The sequence below is a fragment of the Rhamphochromis sp. 'chilingali' genome (genome assembly GCF_963969265.1).
Source record: "Rhamphochromis sp. 'chilingali' genome assembly, chromosome: 20".
NCBI lineage: Eukaryota > Metazoa > Chordata > Actinopteri > Cichliformes > Cichlidae > Rhamphochromis > Rhamphochromis sp. 'chilingali'.
The window spans coordinates 15,111,177-15,130,468 of record NC_137947.1 but is presented as its reverse complement, the minus strand read 5'-3'; the positions used below and the strand labels follow the sequence as shown (position 1 = coordinate 15,130,468).

At 39.9% G+C, this 19,292-nt stretch overlaps 2 protein-coding genes across 4 annotated transcripts in view; one reads left to right on the top strand and one right to left on the bottom strand.

The window, feature by feature from the left end:
- wdfy4 (WDFY family member 4) overlaps positions 1-19,292 on the top strand; it is a 39,172-nt gene extending 19,880 nt beyond the window's left edge. For all 3 annotated transcript variants that reach the window (XM_080868286.1, XM_080868285.1, XM_080868284.1), the window contains 23 exons: positions 1,679-1,756; positions 1,878-2,069; positions 2,154-2,223; positions 2,308-2,522; positions 4,401-4,549; positions 4,635-4,749; positions 4,927-5,012; positions 5,097-5,159; positions 9,063-9,105; positions 9,274-9,393; positions 9,834-9,957; positions 10,041-10,147; positions 11,248-11,398; positions 12,710-12,801; positions 14,015-14,224; positions 14,319-14,439; positions 15,532-15,689; positions 15,822-15,980; positions 16,084-16,263; positions 16,515-16,697; positions 17,199-17,286; positions 17,997-18,126; positions 18,349-19,292. In XM_080868286.1, the coding sequence (XP_080724412.1) occupies positions 1,679-1,756; positions 1,878-2,069; positions 2,154-2,223; positions 2,308-2,522; positions 4,401-4,549; positions 4,635-4,749; positions 4,927-5,012; positions 5,097-5,159; positions 9,063-9,105; positions 9,274-9,393; positions 9,834-9,957; positions 10,041-10,147; positions 11,248-11,398; positions 12,710-12,801; positions 14,015-14,224; positions 14,319-14,439; positions 15,532-15,689; positions 15,822-15,980; positions 16,084-16,263; positions 16,515-16,697; positions 17,199-17,286; positions 17,997-18,126; positions 18,349-18,412 (2,898 nt within the window). In that variant the 3' untranslated portion in view covers positions 18,413-19,292. The remainder of the gene's footprint in view (positions 1-1,678; positions 1,757-1,877; positions 2,070-2,153; positions 2,224-2,307; positions 2,523-4,400; positions 4,550-4,634; positions 4,750-4,926; positions 5,013-5,096; positions 5,160-9,062; positions 9,106-9,273; positions 9,394-9,833; positions 9,958-10,040; positions 10,148-11,247; positions 11,399-12,709; positions 12,802-14,014; positions 14,225-14,318; positions 14,440-15,531; positions 15,690-15,821; positions 15,981-16,083; positions 16,264-16,514; positions 16,698-17,198; positions 17,287-17,996; positions 18,127-18,348) is intronic.
- On the bottom strand, positions 5,166-8,883 carry lrrc18a (leucine rich repeat containing 18a). The gene is made up of 3 exons (XM_080868300.1): positions 8,582-8,883; positions 7,750-7,839; positions 5,166-6,212 (listed from the first exon to the last, which is right to left on the bottom strand). The coding sequence occupies exon 3, from the start codon at positions 6,206-6,208 to the stop codon at positions 5,366-5,368; it is 843 nt and encodes a 280-aa protein (XP_080724426.1). The 5' UTR covers positions 6,209-6,212; positions 7,750-7,839; positions 8,582-8,883; the 3' UTR covers positions 5,166-5,365.

Genomic DNA, 19,292 nt, shown 5'->3' with positions numbered 1-19,292 from the left:
GCTCCTTTTTTTTTTTTTTTTTTTTTTTTCCCCCATCCTTCCTCATGAAGAAACAAGTGAGTCATTAATTAATTTCTGGATCATCAACTTATGACCTTTGTTTGGCATGTGACGAGCTTATGGGGAGTCTCTTTTCAGACACAGGATCCATGGTTGCATAGAGCACTGAGCATAGTTTCTTGGGCTCAGAAATGTACATTTGTTGAACAAAAAAGAGTTTTAAAGCCCACTGTAGGTAATGAATGAGAATATAGAGACTGATAGGCAGACTGTGTCCTCAGTCAAGCTTCAGTGCAATCCTTCCAGAGATTTATTTCATCACCGAATGCAGTTTCCATAATCATATCTGTGTCCTCATATTAGAAAGATAATTAACAGCACTAATGATCACGTTAAGTTCATTACACATTCACTGCCAGCCCAGAATGAAGTTGACATTATGTTGCCTTATCATCAAAGGTGGCGTATTGTTGGGAAGTCATTAAAATGGAAATGAGTGTGATGTTCTGATGTTAATTGCAGAGGGAAGAGATGAGTTATGTATTTAATGCAGCATTTAAAAAGCCAATGAGGTTCCTATCTGCTAAATGGGGTAATTAATGCTATATATTACTTATGTTTGTCAAAATGAAGGAATGAAATTAGGAGATGATGACGCCGACTTGCTGTTTATCTGTCACAACATGGCTCTAGCTTGCAAACTTCATTATTACACTCTTTTCTGTCTGTAATATTTCTATAATCTCCCCTCAGATTACCCCTTTATTTCTTTTTCCCTACAACTTCTCATTTGAATAGGCAGTCAGTCATTTAGAGAAACACTTTTCATTCTCTGGCGAGCTTGTCAAAGTTTGGAACATTTTTGGGTTTCACTTTTATTCTCTCTCTCTCTCTCTCTCTCTCTCTCTTCCCCCCCCCCCCCCCCCCCGAATTCTTTTTCCTTTTTCCTGCATCTCTTGTAATGCAGAACTAGTTGTTTTTCCTTTTATTCTACTTGAAATCAATTATTCTGTTCGTGGGTTTATAGTTCACAAAATAGAATTAGTATCTGTAAATAAGACTCTATATAAAGACTTACCGCATTTTCATTCAGTCAATTAAACGGCTTTCCTGGGTCAGCTGTGAGGATGGACACATGTTGTTTCACTAGTCTCTCAGCGAGCACTGCTGTGATGATGGGCTTAATGAAGCAGTTAACAGTCAGAATATGATCCCAGTGTGTCTGCTGAACATGAGCATCCTGCAGTGTCAACACGGCTTTGTTTTATTTTTTTCCCTCATTTTTCATTTCTATCCTCTTTTAATCGACGCATAAACTCTGACTCGCACAATATAAAAGCATAGACACACACTTACCTTGCCCTTTACGGTGGTGTGGCTCAGCAATATTAATGTTTATGTTAATTAGATAATACCAACAAATGATTACATTTCCAGACAGGGTTATTGTAAGACTGTAGCCACTAGCTTATTTTGCCCAGTGAATGCAATTTAGAGCAGATGTAATTGTATGAATGCATTGTAATTGCATGAAGAAACAACAATACTATTATGCATATACAATTTATGTGAACATGATGTGTACTGTGTGTGTTTGTACGATATGAGCTGGGGGAAGAGTGATTGTGCTGCCCCTCTTTTCATTTGCACCCATCAGGTTACTCTTGTTGCTTTGCAGGAGTTTTTGTCCAACATGGAATCGCATCGACAGAGAGGCTACAAAGTGTTGGAAAAAATGAGGGCAAACCACTTACAGGTTTGATGGAAATTTTTAACATGAATACGCTGCAGTGTATTTTATTACAAATTTAAAAGCGGGTCTAATGCTGTTTACCTCTGTGGCTCTTCACCCCCCACTATTCTGCTTCGTTTCGCAGGTACGTGCCTCTGAGTGGGAGCATTTGAGCTTCACGTGGCTGAAACTGGAGGCCGAGCTGCTGAGGGAAAGAGCCGTTTTCGGACCTGGCCCAGGAGTGCTGTTGAGCCAAGATTGGGTGCAAGACGCTGCTGAAGGACGCAATCGAACGAGATCACGTATTCGCAGAAAGACTCTGAGACAGTCCAAACGGGTATAACACTTTTGTGTGAAACACATTTGATGTTCAGATAGTGTACAGTCTAACCTGTTACAATGTCATATGTTTTTACAACAGGCGCTAGGAATGCTGGGTATAAGGCCCGACATGTCCGAAGTTGGCAAAAACAGATCAGAAAGTGACGCGGGTAAAGATGATACCTGATTGTTTAATTTATTTTTTTGTATTGACTCATTATGCTCAGTGGGGAAATGTATTTTCATTCTAACAGAGCCTAAGCTCTTGTGTGAAGTTGCTGCTGAGGTTAAAGACGAGGAAGAGGATGGAGGACATTTATGTGATCGACTGACTTTTTTCCCTGCACTGAAAGACACACCTGTTATCACCGAGGATCTACCCGACCCTTTAGCTCCTGTGCCCTGCTCCCTCACGCAAGACTGCCCGGACATACGTGTCATCCTGCAGGAGCTGCTCCCAGGAGAGGAGGTACTTTGGGTTGGAGTGTGTGTTGGTATGCTGGGCTGCAAACATGGTCCTAAAAAGAAGCACAACTGCTTCCCACCCTACTAATATTCACAATCATAATTATCTGATGTAGACTAAGGGATTCCAATTGCCCAGTGCTGCTATCAGAATTTCATCTTTCCTCATTAGTATAATGTTTTAATCTTGAGGCCCAGCACAGCTCTTCTCATTCTTACAGTGAGTTAGAAACCAGTGCACATGTTGACAGGGACTCTCATCGCTCCGGCAACCAGCCGCGGCTTTTAATGTTTCTGACAGAAGTATTAATAAAAACAGTAGGAGGTGATGCAAGCTGTCTTACATCCGCTTAGTAAGTGTGTGATGTGTGCAAGTGTGTCCTGTTGTCTTGCAGTGGTTGAGTGCATGAGTCCTGCTGAGCTTCCTGTCAAATGAACACAGTCATTAGCTCTGAAAAATGCACACACATGCACAGACTTAACACACACACATGCAGTAACACACAAAGGGAGACCCACTCATAATTAGCTTGCCAGCGCCAATAGTGTGATTATGACAATAATGTGTGTGGGGAGAAATCAATGGTCTGACATTAGGGCTCTTAGTCAATAAAAGTCCTCCTTTTCTCTCCTTCTTCCCATCATCAGCTAAATCGCTCTCAGACTGATAATGCGTATCTGTCCAGCGCACAGTAAGGAGATAAGGAAACAAGTTTATTGTTATGTATTTAATCTTTGATAACAATAAATTTAACTATTTTTTTCTGAAATATAGTCATTGTTGGAGACAGTAGGCTGGGTGCCAGTTTGCTTTCACTGTTGGAAACTGCTTCACAATCTGAACATGATATAACTCAGTGCAAGATTTCTCTACCATGTCGCTAAGACTCACTCACCTTGACTCTTCTTAAACACTTAAGTGATATTATTCATAGCGTATCCCTGCGTGTGCATTCAGACAAGAGGTTCTGATCACTTATCAGGTTTTCTATTGTGTGTGTGGCAGTGATTAATTCTCCTAATAATGGCCAGGCAGGGCCTTCTCCTCCACGTGTGTGTGTGTGTGTGTGTGTGTGTGTGTGTGTGTGTGTGTGTGTGTGTCTGGGGGTAAGGAGTCTGATTTGATTAGTATAAATTGTGAGGAGCCTGCGGGTGTGTAAGGGCCCCATATGGTTTTTGGGCGCTATGTCTCAGAGGGCCTGCAGAGGGGCCAACACATGGAGACAGCCAGGTGCATGCACTCGTGGTGAAATGAGGGGAGACAATAGAATTATCCACGCATTATCACAATGCAGTTAGCATTAGCTACAACCAGTACTGAAAGCAGCATGTGGGTTCACTTTGGCACTGGATGGAACACACACTGCTGGAAAAAAGGGGGCCGGGCCTGCTAAACCCCATCAATCAGTTCAGATAATGAAGTGTTCAACTGTGTCTTTTTAATAATGATTAAAATATGTGATTAAAATGATCAATCAAATAAGGCCTGAAGTGCCTGTGTTGCTGCCATGTCATGTCCTTAGAGATTGAGCGAGATGGGCGCTGATGTGGATTGTGCTCCTCACATGGGGTTTAATGTATATCTCCTACTCTATGCTCAATGAAATTCAGTTTGAAAGGATTTTACTGGCATGAAAGTTCAAAAGAACAAGTTAATTTCATTTTTATTTCATTTTTATTTATTTAAATGGGACAGTGCAATTTAACATAGTCCAAGTACAAAACATGACACTGATGTAACGCACATACGTTTATAGCTGTTGCTAATTTTCAACAATTGTCCCTTGTTGGTCTTACAATCACAATACATACATTGTAAAGTACTTTACACAATAACAGCAGTATGAACATTAATGCAAGAACTCTTTCTCTCTTGCTGTAGGTAATCTCTAAGATATGTGTTGTGATGGTGAGCGGCCTCAGAATCACAGAGGGTTTGCTGCTGTTTGGGCAGGAGAGCCTGCTCTTGTGTGAGGGATTCACCCTCAGCCCTGCTGGAGATGTTTGTTGCAGGAAGCACCACCCCAGCAGGTATAACTGTGCATGTTTACAGTTCTGCACACCATGGATCTTCACTTGTCGGTCATTCATCATCCTGTGTGTCTCTTTCTGCCAGTGTGAGGGATTCCTTTATTTCTACCATGCTAAATAAAGACCTGCCAGCAGCCAGTTGCAAATGCTGGCTGTATGAAGATATCAAGGAGGCACGCTTCATGCGTTTCCTTTTAGAGGTCAGACACCCATACACCTACAGATATCAATCACATTTGATCTTAAACTTCCTCTTCTTACACACATTTTATTTGCTCTTATCTTTGTGGAAAAGCGAATCTGATAGAATTTCTGTTTAAAGTGGGGGAAAATATGCACTTTAAAAAGGCTACTGTCCCTCTCTCTGTAACTGTAAGGATGATGCTATTGAGATCTTCATGAAAAACGGTCACTCAGCCTTCCTGGTATTCCTGAATAAAGACCATGTCTCTGCTTATAAAAGGTAACATATTTATATATACTGGATAATAAGAAAGATTTATTTTCAGCATTCTGATCTTTGTCTTTGGTCTTTTTCTCCCTACAGGTTGAGCAGAGTAGTGCCAGCCTTAAAGGGCAGAGGAGTTGCTGAGGTCATTGCTAATGCCAAGTAAGTGTCATGCGTTTCTTAGAACCACCCATAGGCAATATTTCAACAAATTTCTTTTTAATCATCAGTAGAAACATTAAGCTTACAAAAAATAGTCACAGCTTGATATAATGCACACGCCTATTAAATGCTGTGTGACTGACCTATCATTCCATCCTTTCCTGCTGTTTTGTTTTTTGATAAGTTGACATCAGGAGACCTGCTGGTCATTTGACTTGCACACATTCAAGCTTTTCTCGTAGTCTCCACAAATCCTGATTGACTGTAGCCACTGAGTTTGGTGCCACCAGGCCAGGAAATGCGCTTTTCTTTTTCTTTTCAGACATGCAACTATCTACTCCTTCTGCTTCCCTTCCCCTTCTCCCTTCCGCACCTCCTTTAATAAGCTTTTCCCTCTCTGCTTTACACCTTTTAAGGCAGGTCCTACACAAGCTGCTCTCATGGACCAGATACACATCCTCCTTATGCTCTGACTTTCCCTTCAGTAATGTCTCATCTTTCCTTTGATGGTATGATAGAGGATTTCGTTTCACATTCACCTTGGTGAGGTTGCGTAGGCCTTGCAGAAATTGTGGTAACTTTTTAAAGAGATTATCAAACAGGCCCAATTCTTGAAGATTTTCCAAGGCCACCAAAGTGAGAGGCAGGTCATCAAGCTGATTCATTCCTAGATTGAGACTCTTCAGATTAGTCAGGGAGCCCAGGGTGGAGGGTAAACCTGAAAAGGTTAAGCAGTTGTTGGAGAGGTTTAGGTGTGTAAGTCCCCTATGGTTGCCAATGGACTCGGGCACAGACACTAGCTTGTTACTGTGTAGATCCAGCCATCTGAGTGATGACAAGTCCCCAAAGTTTTCTGGGAGTTTCTCTATGAGGTTGCGGCTCAAGTCCAACTCGTCCACAAAGGTTATCTTGAAGAGGCACTTTGGGAATATGGTTATTCCCATGTTGCTAAGAACGAGTCTACGCCGTCCATCTGGGGTCGTGCGTATAGCCTTCTTTGCAGTTTTGAGGGTCACCTTTGTCCCTTTTGCTTCCTTTCTCTTGGGCATGGTACTGCAATGCACAGAGAATTACTGAACAAGTCGGTTTAAAATTTCAACTTGGCCTCCCTTTTGAGATTATTTCACCAAGAGACCAATTTACAATAATTTATCTAATCTACACCACCACACAGTACTCTAGCAAACAAAAGGGTTGTGAGTTTATGCGTAAAGATGTGAGCGTGTGTGTGCGTTGTGTGAGGCTGATGTGATTTATTCAAATACACGGGCTTATGTAGGCCTCGGGCGGTGGGGAAAGCATGCTCTCTGAGGAATGAGAGCTCGAACAGCGTGTGTGTCTCCATGAGTGTGCATGTATCGCAGTGTTGTGACTGCACTAGTGCGTGCTCACCCAGTGTTGCCCATGGGGGTATTTAAGAGCATGACTCTCTAATTAAGGCTAATGCTGGGGAACAATAGGAGAGAGGCGACACTGGGTAATACAGCAAAAACAAATGAGTGCTGATGCTCCCTCACCATTCAGTGGATTGCGTTGCTTGGCTCTTCTCTCTTGTGTGCGTGTGACATATTGCCATGCAGGTGTGTTGACAGACACGTGTGTGTGTGTGTGTGTGTGCAAAGAATCAAATCAGGACTTTGATAAATGATAGTTGGTGAGTGTTGGGAGTGTAATGAGGGCTTCGCTCTTCTCCCCTCCCTGTCTAAAAGAGCAAGGTGTGTGTCTGTTTGTGTCTGTGTTACACCCCAAGGCCCTCTCTCGCCTCATTCATCATCCTCAGGATGAGAGAGGTTATCCACTGGTGCTTGTTCCCATTATAACTCCTATAGAAAACTATTGCATGAAATTATTGCCTGCAATTAGATAACACGTACTGAGCCAAATGCAATGATTGATTTAGTGCAGTTTTACAAAATATTTGGTCAGGAGTTATTGGCGTTCGAAACGGACACACTTTAAGAGGCTCTTGATCATTTGAACTCATTTCCCACGTGCATCCTTATTTCATCTTTGAGTTTCTGTCTGTACTGTACTTTTAAGACTTTCATCCGCAGTTTGTTTTAGGTGCAATATGCCTTTAATTGCCAAGCCAAATGAAAGGACGGACAACAAGAAGCAACTAATCCTTACAGTACTTACAATTTAACAACAAAAAAAGCATGGCAGTACATCATATTGATCATAGGTCTCACTTGTAAATGAGACATTGAGTCTCAATGGGGCCACCTGTATAAATAAAGGTATTTGTCTAACAGTTTACAGTTTATAATTTTAAGGGTGTATAATGTCAAAACATAAATAACGTATACATACCATGCTAATGCTAACATATAATTCTAGTTGTCTGACTTTTATTGAAATGTTTTAAGTATAACAACTTTAACTAAAATAGTGTTTTCTGTGTTAGTGTTAGTCTAAGTTTGTTGTTGTTGTCTTGCTTCATGATCATCACTTGTTTCTGACCTGTGTGGCTATATAAGATTTCTCTTTTAAGTTCTAAATTTAGACAACAGTAGGTTATTTGTAAGGATAGCTTTAGAGCTTGGACTTGTACCACTTATTATCAAAATGGATGAAGGCAGGCACTTACCATATTTTTCCCTTTGGATTGTTGTTAATCAAGTGAAGAGCATTCCTTAAGCTTCTGTGAACTGGTTGCTCATCTCACAGTCTCTCACTTCTGTGCAAAAAACAAAACACGTTTTATTGAGATGCAACACCTTCAAAGTACATTTACAATGATCAGTACAATTTGGTTGGTATGTGAAAGTTTTTGTGATTAAATGACAAGGAAAGACCATTCTTCTATATCAAAATTTTCCTTGCCTTCCTGATCTGAACGGGGATAGTTGAGGTTCTTCTTGTTTTATAACGTTACTTAGCAACTGGGCTGCTTGGCGCCTGGACTTTATTGCCCTGTTACTAGTCCACAGAGGAAGAGAGGAGATTTCAGGAGCAGTTGATCACTTTCCTTATTTAGATTAAGCACATTTAGGCAGGAGTATAATACTGAATAAAATGTTTAGTCACACTGTTATTAAGTATCTATTTTCTCAAGCCAGTCACACACTTTCTTGTAATTAGAGATAAGCAAACTGGTTTAGTTTCTTAAAAAGCAGCTTTTATTGTAGTGCCTGAAGAAAAGGGGCAAATTCAGCATGTCTGTTCAAACATCAGTATCACCTGATATGGATCTGTCTGGAAATAAGCTGACATTTAGCAGTGAACAGCTAAAAGACTTTAAACAGTTGTTACTTTTTGTGACTTTTCTGTTTCCTTCTCGCAAAGAGTGGAATCAGAACCTAAACAGGACAAATTGACCTGTCAGCATTGATATTTCCCAGTCAGTTATAAAAAATAACTATACAACAATACAATACCTAAATAAAGTAAAAACAGCTGACACCAAGTTAGATATTAACCGTTGTTTCTCATTGCTGGGAAACAGGAATTTCACAAGATGATGGTGCCCCTGTTGTCCAAGTAATCATCAACTTCCGTTAGGGAAAAATGGTGCCACATGTCAAAACATGCCCTTCAAGTCATCAAATCTTCTTTCAAACATTCCAGTTTGCTGAAGTAGCTCCAAGTCAAAGAACCTAGTCTTAATTACCTCGTTTCCTCATCATGTGCTATATCCTTCACATGTCTGCTCACTATTTATGCTACATACTGTAGCTCACATCAGCCCCTTAACTGCTCCTGCAGCTGTGTACACACACTCTGTTTTCCAAGTTCGCTCACTCACCTCAGCTACGCTGCTGTTGCTGAACTCTGCTGTGCATACATTTAAACTGTGGTTGCTAGGCAACAAAGCAAGCAGGAAAACTTTGTGTTGATAGGCACTGCTCAGTGATCAGCTTCTGTTGCTAATTCAAAGTATTTTCTCTTGTTGTGCTTTAGAAAGACTCCTGTGGTTGAAAAGACGGCCCTTGTTAAATGGCAGGTAATGCATGTTACGAAGTTGTTTGTGCTCACAGATTGTTTTGGGAAGACATCCATTGCCAATGTTGAAGGAGCAGCCAACAAAGTTGAATAAATGGCATTGATGTAATCCACTTTATTCTGAATTGACTTGTTTCTAAGTTGTTGTTTTTTCTTGTCTGTCCTTTAGAAGGGGGAGATAAGTAACTTTGAGTACTTGATGCATTTGAATACGATCGCTGGGAGGACATACAATGACTTGATGCAGTATCCGGTTTTCCCCTGGGTCATTGCTGACTACAAGTCAGAGGTAAACCTTACACATGACGTCTCTGTCTTAAATATTGTCTCAAACTGTGGTTTTTCAAGAGTCCACAACCAGAAGCTAACGGGTCTGCAAAAGATTTGCTCTAAATTGTAACAATTTACTCTATCAATCAAAAGTGCATCAATGAAGATGGGGATTGTTAATTCTAATTTTAAAAAAGCATTTTGTGTCCATTTTTATCCTTCCCTGCTGTAACTGCAACATGTCACATCAGGTGTCACTCATTTCTCTCAGGGTGAAACAAATCCTTCCTGCTGCTCTGTAGCTTGGCTTAGCAAGCTATCCAGTGAGCCTGGAGAAATTTCAGTCGGCCCAAGTAATACCAAGTCCAGCTAAATTGGTCCAATAAATGTAACGAGATCCTTTGAGGGAGGTGGGGACAAAGATGTGTCAAATGTATGATTTATCTGTGTCCTTCACAGATTCTTGATTTGTCAAATCCTGCAACGTTCCGGGATTTGTCCAAGCCGATGGGAGCTCAAACAGAGAAAAGGAAACGGATGTTTATCCAGAGATACGAAGAAGTTGAAGGCAAAGAGAGTGAAGGTATCCATTTGGCTCAATTTTATTTACTTGTACTGCTTTATTCATGTCACTGTTAGTATCTTTAAAGTGATTTTCTCTAACAGACCTGACAGCACAATGCCACTACTGCACCCACTACTCCTCGGCCATTATTGTGGCATCCTTCCTTGTCAGGATGGAGCCATTTTCGCACACCTTCCAGGCGCTACAGGTGAGTCCAATAACAGAAATTTAACAAAATACTATTTGCATGTAGGAAAAAGTAGACCTTGTTACTGACATGTCTGTAAAAGTGGTTTAGATTAAAGATGATGACACACAAAGTATAAAATTCAAGACTTTTCATTTGGCAGTCACATTTTTGCCAGTTAGGCATCATAACTTCACATTATTATTAAAGTCCAGAATTTGACCAATTGGAGCAACTCTAGCAGCAAAAAGAAATATTAACCATTTTGCAGAGGTTCATGTCATTGCTGTGGAGTGCTGTGGCTCATAAGACTGAAAACATGCAAAATTTGTTGTGGTTGATAAGGTTACAGCATAAATGAGATCATTAAAGAAGTTTTGTCTTAATTTGTCAGATGAAATGACGGGGAAAGTTGTGTTCAGTATGTTTTAGTAACCCACAGGGCTTTCTGCAAACCCTGTGCTTTCGATGCCCACTGGCATTCATCACATTGTCATTTTTTTTAAATGTAATCTTGCTATTAATATGAAACTAATGTGAGCTGTTTTCAGCTGTCCAGATCCCATTTTAATGCTGTTTTTGGTACAAAAACAGATTATAAGGACATTTTAATATGTATGCAAATAATTACACATAGCGTCCAAAAGAAGCCAGTGGAAATAGCCACAGATGTTACCAATTTACAACACAGCATCCAGTTGATTATAATGAAAAGGCATGCATATTTGATAGTCAGAATAAAACAATAAAGATGTTGAATTAGGAAGCCTTTTTGTCTTCTGAAGCACATAATGGGTGTGTAGTAATATCCATAACTGGATTTACATCTCTAACCCAGTTTACCAGTATATATGCTATTTTCATTCATTGAGGTAATTGTTTTACTCTAAATTACATTCACTCTCATGAGATTCGCATCACAGATGATGGAATTTTACAGAAAGATGAAAAGCTTTCTTCTAATGGTAGCAAATATTGTGTGCTTACATAATACAATAAAGAACATAAAATATGATTCTCTGCACTGTATCAGGCAGACTGCTTTATTAATATGCCCAAAGAAAAGTTTATCTCAGTGATGTTCTGCGGGTCTGACAGGGTTTTGTCTGCTCTCCTCACAGGGAGGGTTTGATATCCCAGAGCGGATGTTTTACAGTATAAAGAAAGAGTGGGAGTCTGCCTCAAGAGACAACATGGGGGACGTCAGAGAGCTGATCCCGGAGTTCTTCTACCTGCCAGACTTCCTGATCAACTCCAACCAAATCCAGCTAGGTCAGCTTTTTGAATCCTCTGTGTACCTAATGTTCGTAAATGAAAACAAAAGAATGTAAAGTGATTAATTCAGACTTCCCTACCCTGTCTCTTGTTTTTTTGTTTTGTTTGTTTTGTTTCTGCGAGGTCAGAATGTGTACTGTATGTCCTCAGTCATATATGCTACATACAATCAGCAGTCACTTTATCAGGTGTACCTTGCTAGTAAAGGGTTGGACCTCTTTTGCCTTCTGTGCTGCCTTCATCATGGCATACATTCAACAAGGTGCTGACCTTGTTGAAAACACCAAATATTGACATGAAGTTGCTGCACAATTGTTTGCTGCCCATCCTGTTCTGGTGACGTTTGACTACAGTCTGTGTGCCCACATACACCCAATTGCTATCATGTCATTGGCTTTTTGCATATTTGCATTAATAAGCAATTGAACAGGTATATCTAATGAAATGGCCAGTGTATTTTCATCATGTTGGTGATTAAGCAATGATTCAAATGAGAGGAACTCCATGTGGAGTTATGTCCTGATTGGATTCTGAAGCACTCTATGTTAATTTGCATATGAGTGATCAACGATATTGCAGAATTTGCTATAACTATTCTTCTAAGCTTCTGGATAATAAGCTGCATAAGTGATAACAGATATGAAGCATCCAAAGAAATGGTGTGAAATTTAATCAAATCATTTCTTTATAATTCTTTTGTTGCTTAACTGATGAACTAATTAGCTTAATTTGAATGAAAGACGATACAGTAGAAACTGCACATGTATCCCACAGATTGACTGATTAGGTTTTGCATACATTTGTTCATGGTAATGAGGGAGCATATAACAGATCACACCACAGTGGTTTGCTGGAGTGTTCGTTGGCCATCAATGAAGGTGTGGCACAGAATAATAAGCTATATTAATCTCTGGCCTGTTCCTATTACAGTCATGTCGTTGGTCTTTCTTTATTTGGCAATAAAAATATATAGTATGCCACATGAGGATACCACTTTTTTCCCTTTATTTTTTTTAATCAGAAAGGCCTTAAACATTTGCAAAGCCAATTTGATTGTATATTGTTTCTTGGCACATTTTCGCCAGTTGGTGTCAGTCAGTGTAATTGCATGAAGCCGTTGGCAATATTGTGAATGGCATTATTCAAGTGTTAATGCATGTATATGTGTGTCTCTGCACACAAATGACACGCAAACAAAAACGGTATTTACTAATTAAAACACTGCTTCACCAGTCACCAGTGGCTCCTCTTGATTTCTTTTTCCTACACAGTTCACGTAGTCAATAATGCATATGTCTGTCTTTTTAGGCTGTATGGAAGATGGCACAGCTCTGGGAGATGTCGAGCTACCTCCATGGGCAAAAGGTGACCCCCAGGAGTTCATTAGAATCCATCGAGAGGTCAGTGACACCTAGACTTTCCCCTCCAAACCGCTAGCCTGGCCTGTTGTGTACTCTGACTTATTTACCCACAACACCTAATAATGATAGTCATTACCGGCTGATGTATACAGAAGATTCACTGTATTAAGTATCTCCGCACATACATTCACTACATGTGTGGCACTGTAATAGTGTAGGTTGCAGTTTGTTGTTCATATCACAGATGTTGGTCAGTTCAGTAAATTCTCAGAAGGCAGTTTTGTCTCGCTGAGTTTGGTTCAGTTATGTTCTTGTGGTACTAACTGTTAGTCAAGTATAATGACCAGTTGTTTTCCTATACAGAAGATGCATAAAAAGGCATTTATCTGAAGCTTAGATGACAGACAATACAGGACAACAAGCCTATTTAACAGGATTCGGGGAACACATACGACTCTCTCTTTTTCATAATGTCATTATTTCTGCCAGTTGTTGATTGGTTGAATATTCTCACTATCTTTCTTCTTCTTCTTCTTTTTTTCCCAGCTTACCCTCATCTATCCCTCTGTGGGGTTATTGTACTCGTCTGTTCATTTTCTTTCTGTTTCTACATGATGACCCTCCCTTTTTCCATTCCTGGGGCATATGTGATGGTTATCACTCTGTAATCTACTGAACTACTCTTATTGCCTACCATTCTCATAAAATTAGTGACTTTAGAAGATTTTTTTTTTCTTCCACAGACAAATTAACTCAGGACAATATATCCTTGTTATGATACTTTTTTTCTTTTTTTCCATCTTTCTGTTCATCCAGGATGTGTTTATTAAAATGTGGCGCTAGGATATAGCTGGTCATAATGCCCACTTTTCCTCATTAACTCTTCAAAACCAATCTCTGGCTAATTCAACCCAAATCATTCTTTAATTGTAACATGAAGATATGCTCATAACACAGCTGTTCGGTCTCTTGCTGTCCTGGACTTCTAAATTGACTTTTGGAAGGAATTGTAGGGTACCTTAATAATTTGATTGGCTGTACAGTCTTAGAAGTTTTGTGCATTGGTGTCATATTAGCAGTTTGACTGATGGTTTGGGGACCACAATAATAACGAGTGCTAAACACTGCTGGGTTTTTTTTTTTTTTTTTTTTTTTTTAAAAGACTGTTGTATGCATGTTTTAATAGCTTTATAATATTATGTGACTAGATGGCTTTAGTTTGTGCAACAATCTCCTGCTCTGTTTGCTTTAGGCACTGGAAAGTGACTATGTGAGCGCCAACCTACACCTGTGGATCGATCTGATTTTTGGATATCGGCAACGAGGTCAAGCTGCAATAGAAAGTGTGAACACGTTCCACCCTTACTTTTACCCCCAGAAACGCTGGCAGGACACTAAAGACCCTGTCATCAAGAGCACAATCTTGGGATATGTCAGCAACTTTGGACAAGTTCCCAAACAGGTTTAAAAAAAAAAAAAAAAAAAGATGATAATAATAATGTGACGATGAATTAGTGTAATTGGAGTATATTTACTGTATTATGTATTTCCCATAGCTCTTCATCAAGCCCCATCCGCCTCGCAGTGGCTCTAAGAAAGAAGGGTCATCAACACATCAGCCAACTCCATTTTATTTCAAACTGGATAAGCTAAAGACCCCTGCGCAACCATTCAGAGGTATACCTAAACACAAAGATGTTCAGAGAATATGAAACATATCTTAGAGAATTTCTGGCTTCCTGCCCCTCAAAAGCTTTTTTCCCCCTTCTTTGCTTTTCCTTTCTTTTCTTTCTTCCTTAAAATAAAAAATCTTTATTGTAAGCTGCTTTGTTGCTACAGGCCTTGGTTTCATATTTGGTGTAATTGCGGCAAAACTGTCAAACTATTCTAGTCTTCAAACTATGGTATAAGATAAAAACAAATCTTAATACAGCCTCATGAATGATACACATTAAACACTTTTATGCTGAGTAAACTAAATTGAATCAATTATAGTGATCTTCGTTGTTTTGCATTGTTCCACCTTTATTTTATTCCCTACTATTTGATGTTGGTTATTATACACCGGATGTGCCCAAATCTTAGGGGAATCATTGAAATGGAGTGAGAATGCCCATAGATTAATTTACACTACAGAAAGATAGAAGCTATCTGTTAGAGCTACAATATGGAGATGACTCTGCTGCTGAGCCCTACTTAATAATCGGAATATCCCTATAGGCCCACTGAGGGATAGGAGATGAATCTGCGAATGCTCAGGGAGAGATTCCTGCATATTACATTTCATATTAAATCTTAGAGTGTCTGATCTGATCAATAAGCAGATAGAGATGAATAGGACGAGGAACACTAAGAACGAATGCAGACAGAGCTTCTTTCTGGGGATTATAGAAGCAGAACTGGCAATCGGATGTAATGATTTTGCCTCTTCCTGCATGAATAGGTCAGTTACAAGCGCAATCACTGCCTTACCCCCAGATGCAGGTGCCCCCTAGGACCAAGCCTCAGCTCGTAACCATGAGGATGGCTGTTTTAATTGCCCAGTTTTTCTGTTCTCTCTTTAATGAAACACTTTACAAGTTTACTGAGATACGAAACTCTTTAATATGATATTTTTGAAGAGCTATTATCTTTATTACAGGTACACGTAATATAGAAAAAGGTCATTTTCTTTACTTTCTTTCTTTTTTTCTTTTCTTTTTTTTAAGACTATAACATTTTTGTGTTGGGTTTGACAAGTTATATATACTGTTCTAAATATTACTGTAGAGCTGTCAAGAGGCCCGGTAGGTCAGATACTGTGCTTGGAAAAAGAGGTCTTGGTTCTGGAGAAAAACCAGCTCCTCCTGTCACCGCTACGGTGCTGCTTCTTCAGCTGGGGATTTCCTGACAACAGTTGTGCCTTTGGAAACCATGCCACAGAAAAGGTATTATGTAATGTCAATGCATTTTACACATTTCCATAACTAGTTGATTGAAGTTGATGCTCATTAAACTTGAGCTCAGATTTTATCATAATATAGTGTAATTCTAAACACTTTATGTATGTCGACTTGTAGACGTTTGCAGTGTGTGAGAGTTTATGTGACTGGGGAGACATATTGTGCGCCGCCTGTCCCAATGTGACCACCGTCATCACTGCAGGAACCAGCACTGTCGTTTGTGTGTGGGATGTGGCAGTCACTAAGGATAAACTCACTCACATGAAACTCAGACAGGTTCGTCTGTCCAAATGTTTGTATGCTCTTGAAATGTAACAGTATTGTTGACAACTTATTTGCAACACACACGCACTAATACTGACCCCACTGTCCTTCACAGCCGTTATATGGTCATACGGATGCAGTGGTGTGTCTCGCTGTGTCTGAGGTCCACAGCATAATAGTGAGCGGCTCTCATGACCTCACCTGTATCCTGTGGGACTTGGAAGAGCTAAGTTATATCACTCAGTTAGCAGGACACACAACCATCGTCTCTGCACTGGCTATCAATGATCTAACTGTAAGTCCACCTTCTGGGTCCCCTTCTTTCCACTGCTCTGTCTCTCCTGCTCTTTTCCTCCTGTCCTTTGAATTTTTTGGCTCACTGTCATCACATTGTTCCTTTTCACTCATCTCACAGCATGAGGAAGGGAGGGTTCTCACTGTTAACAGCATGAATATCCTGTTTGTGTGTGTTCTTCTCCTTTTGTTCCCTCTTTCTGTCTGTATGTCTGCACACCTGAACGTCAACACTATGTTAATATGTCCAAGGGAGAGATTGTGTCATGTGCTGGACCGCAACTCTACCTGTGGACCATGAAGGGCCAGCTGTTGACCTGCACTGACACTTCCTGTGGGCCTCAGTCAAACATCCTGTGCATCAGCTTTACACAGAGACACGAGTGGGATTCCAGGAATGTCATCATCACAGGCTGTGAGGATGGCATTATACGGGTGAGTTTTGTTTTAGTTTTTTCATGCAGGTAAATAACATAATGGTTGTGTGTATGATGTAGAATGTTTTTTGTTGTTGTTGTTGTTAATGCTATCACAATTCTCTATAGCTCCTAATAGATCAGTGGGAGTGTTTCTGTACAGTATTCAACTGTGGCAGTCATTACTTTGGTTTTAGCCTTGCTGGTACCAGCTTGGGTGTCCATCAAAGTATTAATAACAGTATATGAGTTGTGTGCAGTGTGTGACTGTTTTTTGCTTAAGATTAATATAAGCATGTGTTGCCTTTCTGCAATCAAAGCTGCAAACAGTAAATTGTGCTTCACTTTGGAGTGGGTGCCCATGCCACGTGGACAGCACGCACACATAAACAGAATTATTACGGTGTGTGTGTGTGTGTGTGTGCATATGTGCATGCATGTTGGTGCATATATGAGTGTATTTGTTATTATCTTGAATTATATTTATGATTTTGTTACTCGTTATGTGTCTCTCATACAGATATGGCGGGCAGAGTACACCAGAACACAATTACCTGCCCCTCCAGAAGAGCCTGTGTCCCCAGGGCAAGACCAAACAGAGAGAGACGGTAATGGCAGAACGATGGGATATACATGCAGGTGTTGTGTTCATAATAAAATGAATAAGAGTGGTCGACAATAACAAAACTGTGAAACCAATTGAAAAGCAACTGCACACAAAGACCATCATTATTTATAGTGTTTAAAAAAAATAAAAAATAAAAAAAAGAAGACGACGAAAGAACCATTGCTATCTAATTAGATAAATTCTTAAGTGAGATGATTATTTTTAACCGCTCATCTCAGAGCTAGACAGTGTGGTTTCCAGATGAGAGCTTGTAATGTTCATCCTATCCCTCACTAGCATTAGGGCTAGCAGGAATTATGTTGTTATAAAGTTATTAAACATAGAGGCAGTAAACACTGATGAGTAATTTTGCTGACGTGTGTGAGCGTGTATAATTTAGAAAGCAATAATACCCAGATCCAATTTGGCATACGTTGGTTACAGCCTCGCGTCACCTCATAGGAGTATTATGCTTTCCAATTACATTGAGACAAGTTTTTACGTAACACTGAAGCATTTATATTTGAGGGCTTTTTCTCCCTTTTGCAGCCTGCTGACTGCAGATGGACACATGCTTAATACACTCTGAATTTTTTTTTTTTTGGTTTTTGGGGTGGGGAGGACCACTGAGGTTCTGATTTCAGGCGGGGTGGACAACTGCCCTGTAATTCACTATTAAGTAGATGCTAATGTATTCTCACGAATCCACAGTGAGCAACTCCAGCCAGGCTAAAGGCTGGGAGAGACATCTGGTGTTACATCAAGAGCTGAACAGAAGTCAAGCTGTGTCACAGCGGCGCTACAAAAATAATCCAGCCATCACAGCGCTGGCTATGTCCAGGTACAGTAAATAAAAAGCACCCACTCATAGGAATGCCAGCTGGGGTTTAGTTTCTGTTTATTACTGTACTTTAAACTTTATTCATCTCTGTGTTCGAAGAAAAATAGTATGAGTTTATATTTAATTATATGCAGTATTTGAAAGCTTCTAATTCTCTTTGTATGTATATCACTGCATGCTTTACAGCACAACACTGCATTTCCCTTGCTGTATTCTTTGCAGGACTCATGCTACTCTGTTGGCAGGCGATGCCTGGGGCCAAGTTTTCACCTGGACGTGTGAGTGAAAACACAATTTCTGCACGCCCTTTATCCTCCCAGAGAGACTCTGATGGGAAATTCATTAGTATCTCAGGTCTGACTGCAGCTGAGCAGCAGAAGTGCTGTGTGTGTGTGTGTGTGTGTGTGTGTGTGTGTGTGTGTGTGTGTGTGTGTGTGTGTGTGTGTGTGTTTTCTCAGAAAACAGTGTTACAACATTTGATGCATTTAGACGAAACATGACTTTTACCTTCTACACAAATATTTAATTTTGTATTTTTCTGTGTGTAAATACAGAATTTCAGTATATTTGAATAAAATTATTGATAGACACTTGCCAAAACCTTTTTCTGCTGGTCTCCTTGATTTTTGACTGAATTCTGTGTTGGATTTAATTGAATTTAATTCGAGTTAAACCAGAAGGACACTGGCTAAATTTTTCCAGAGTTGGTGGAAGGATACGGATGAGAGAAACACTCGTACAGTCATTTAAATGGACCCTTACTGCTTTAGCAGAGCTTTCTAGGGCCCACAGCAGAAGCCTGTGGTTGAAATGGGCACTGCTAAACTGAACATGAGAAGGAGTGTATAAATGATGACCAGGGGCATGTGCGCTTCATAAACTGTTCCTGAGAAATGCAGCTTTTTCACTTAAACATCTCTGAGAAAAACTGGAAGTCAAGCAAACACTGTTGTGAAGAGACAAATAAGTCAGCGTTTAATCAAGTAAGCGTTGTAATGTTTTGGTCTGGTAAATGTTCGTGGTAAGAAAAATTCAGGCTGTTTAGTTTGATGTGAATAGTTTGCTGGCTTTACTATTTTGAGTTTCACAATGTGCTTTCATTTTGCTTTGTAATACGGTATTTATGAGGGTTTTTTTGGACAGCCCATTTTGTACCACTTAAATTT

What these genes read in the sequence shown, in the direction of transcription:
- lrrc18a (XM_080868300.1), bottom strand. Translation starts at nt 6,208, where the DNA reads ATGCCCAAGAGAAAGGAAGCAAAAGGGACAAAGGTGACCCTCAAAACT.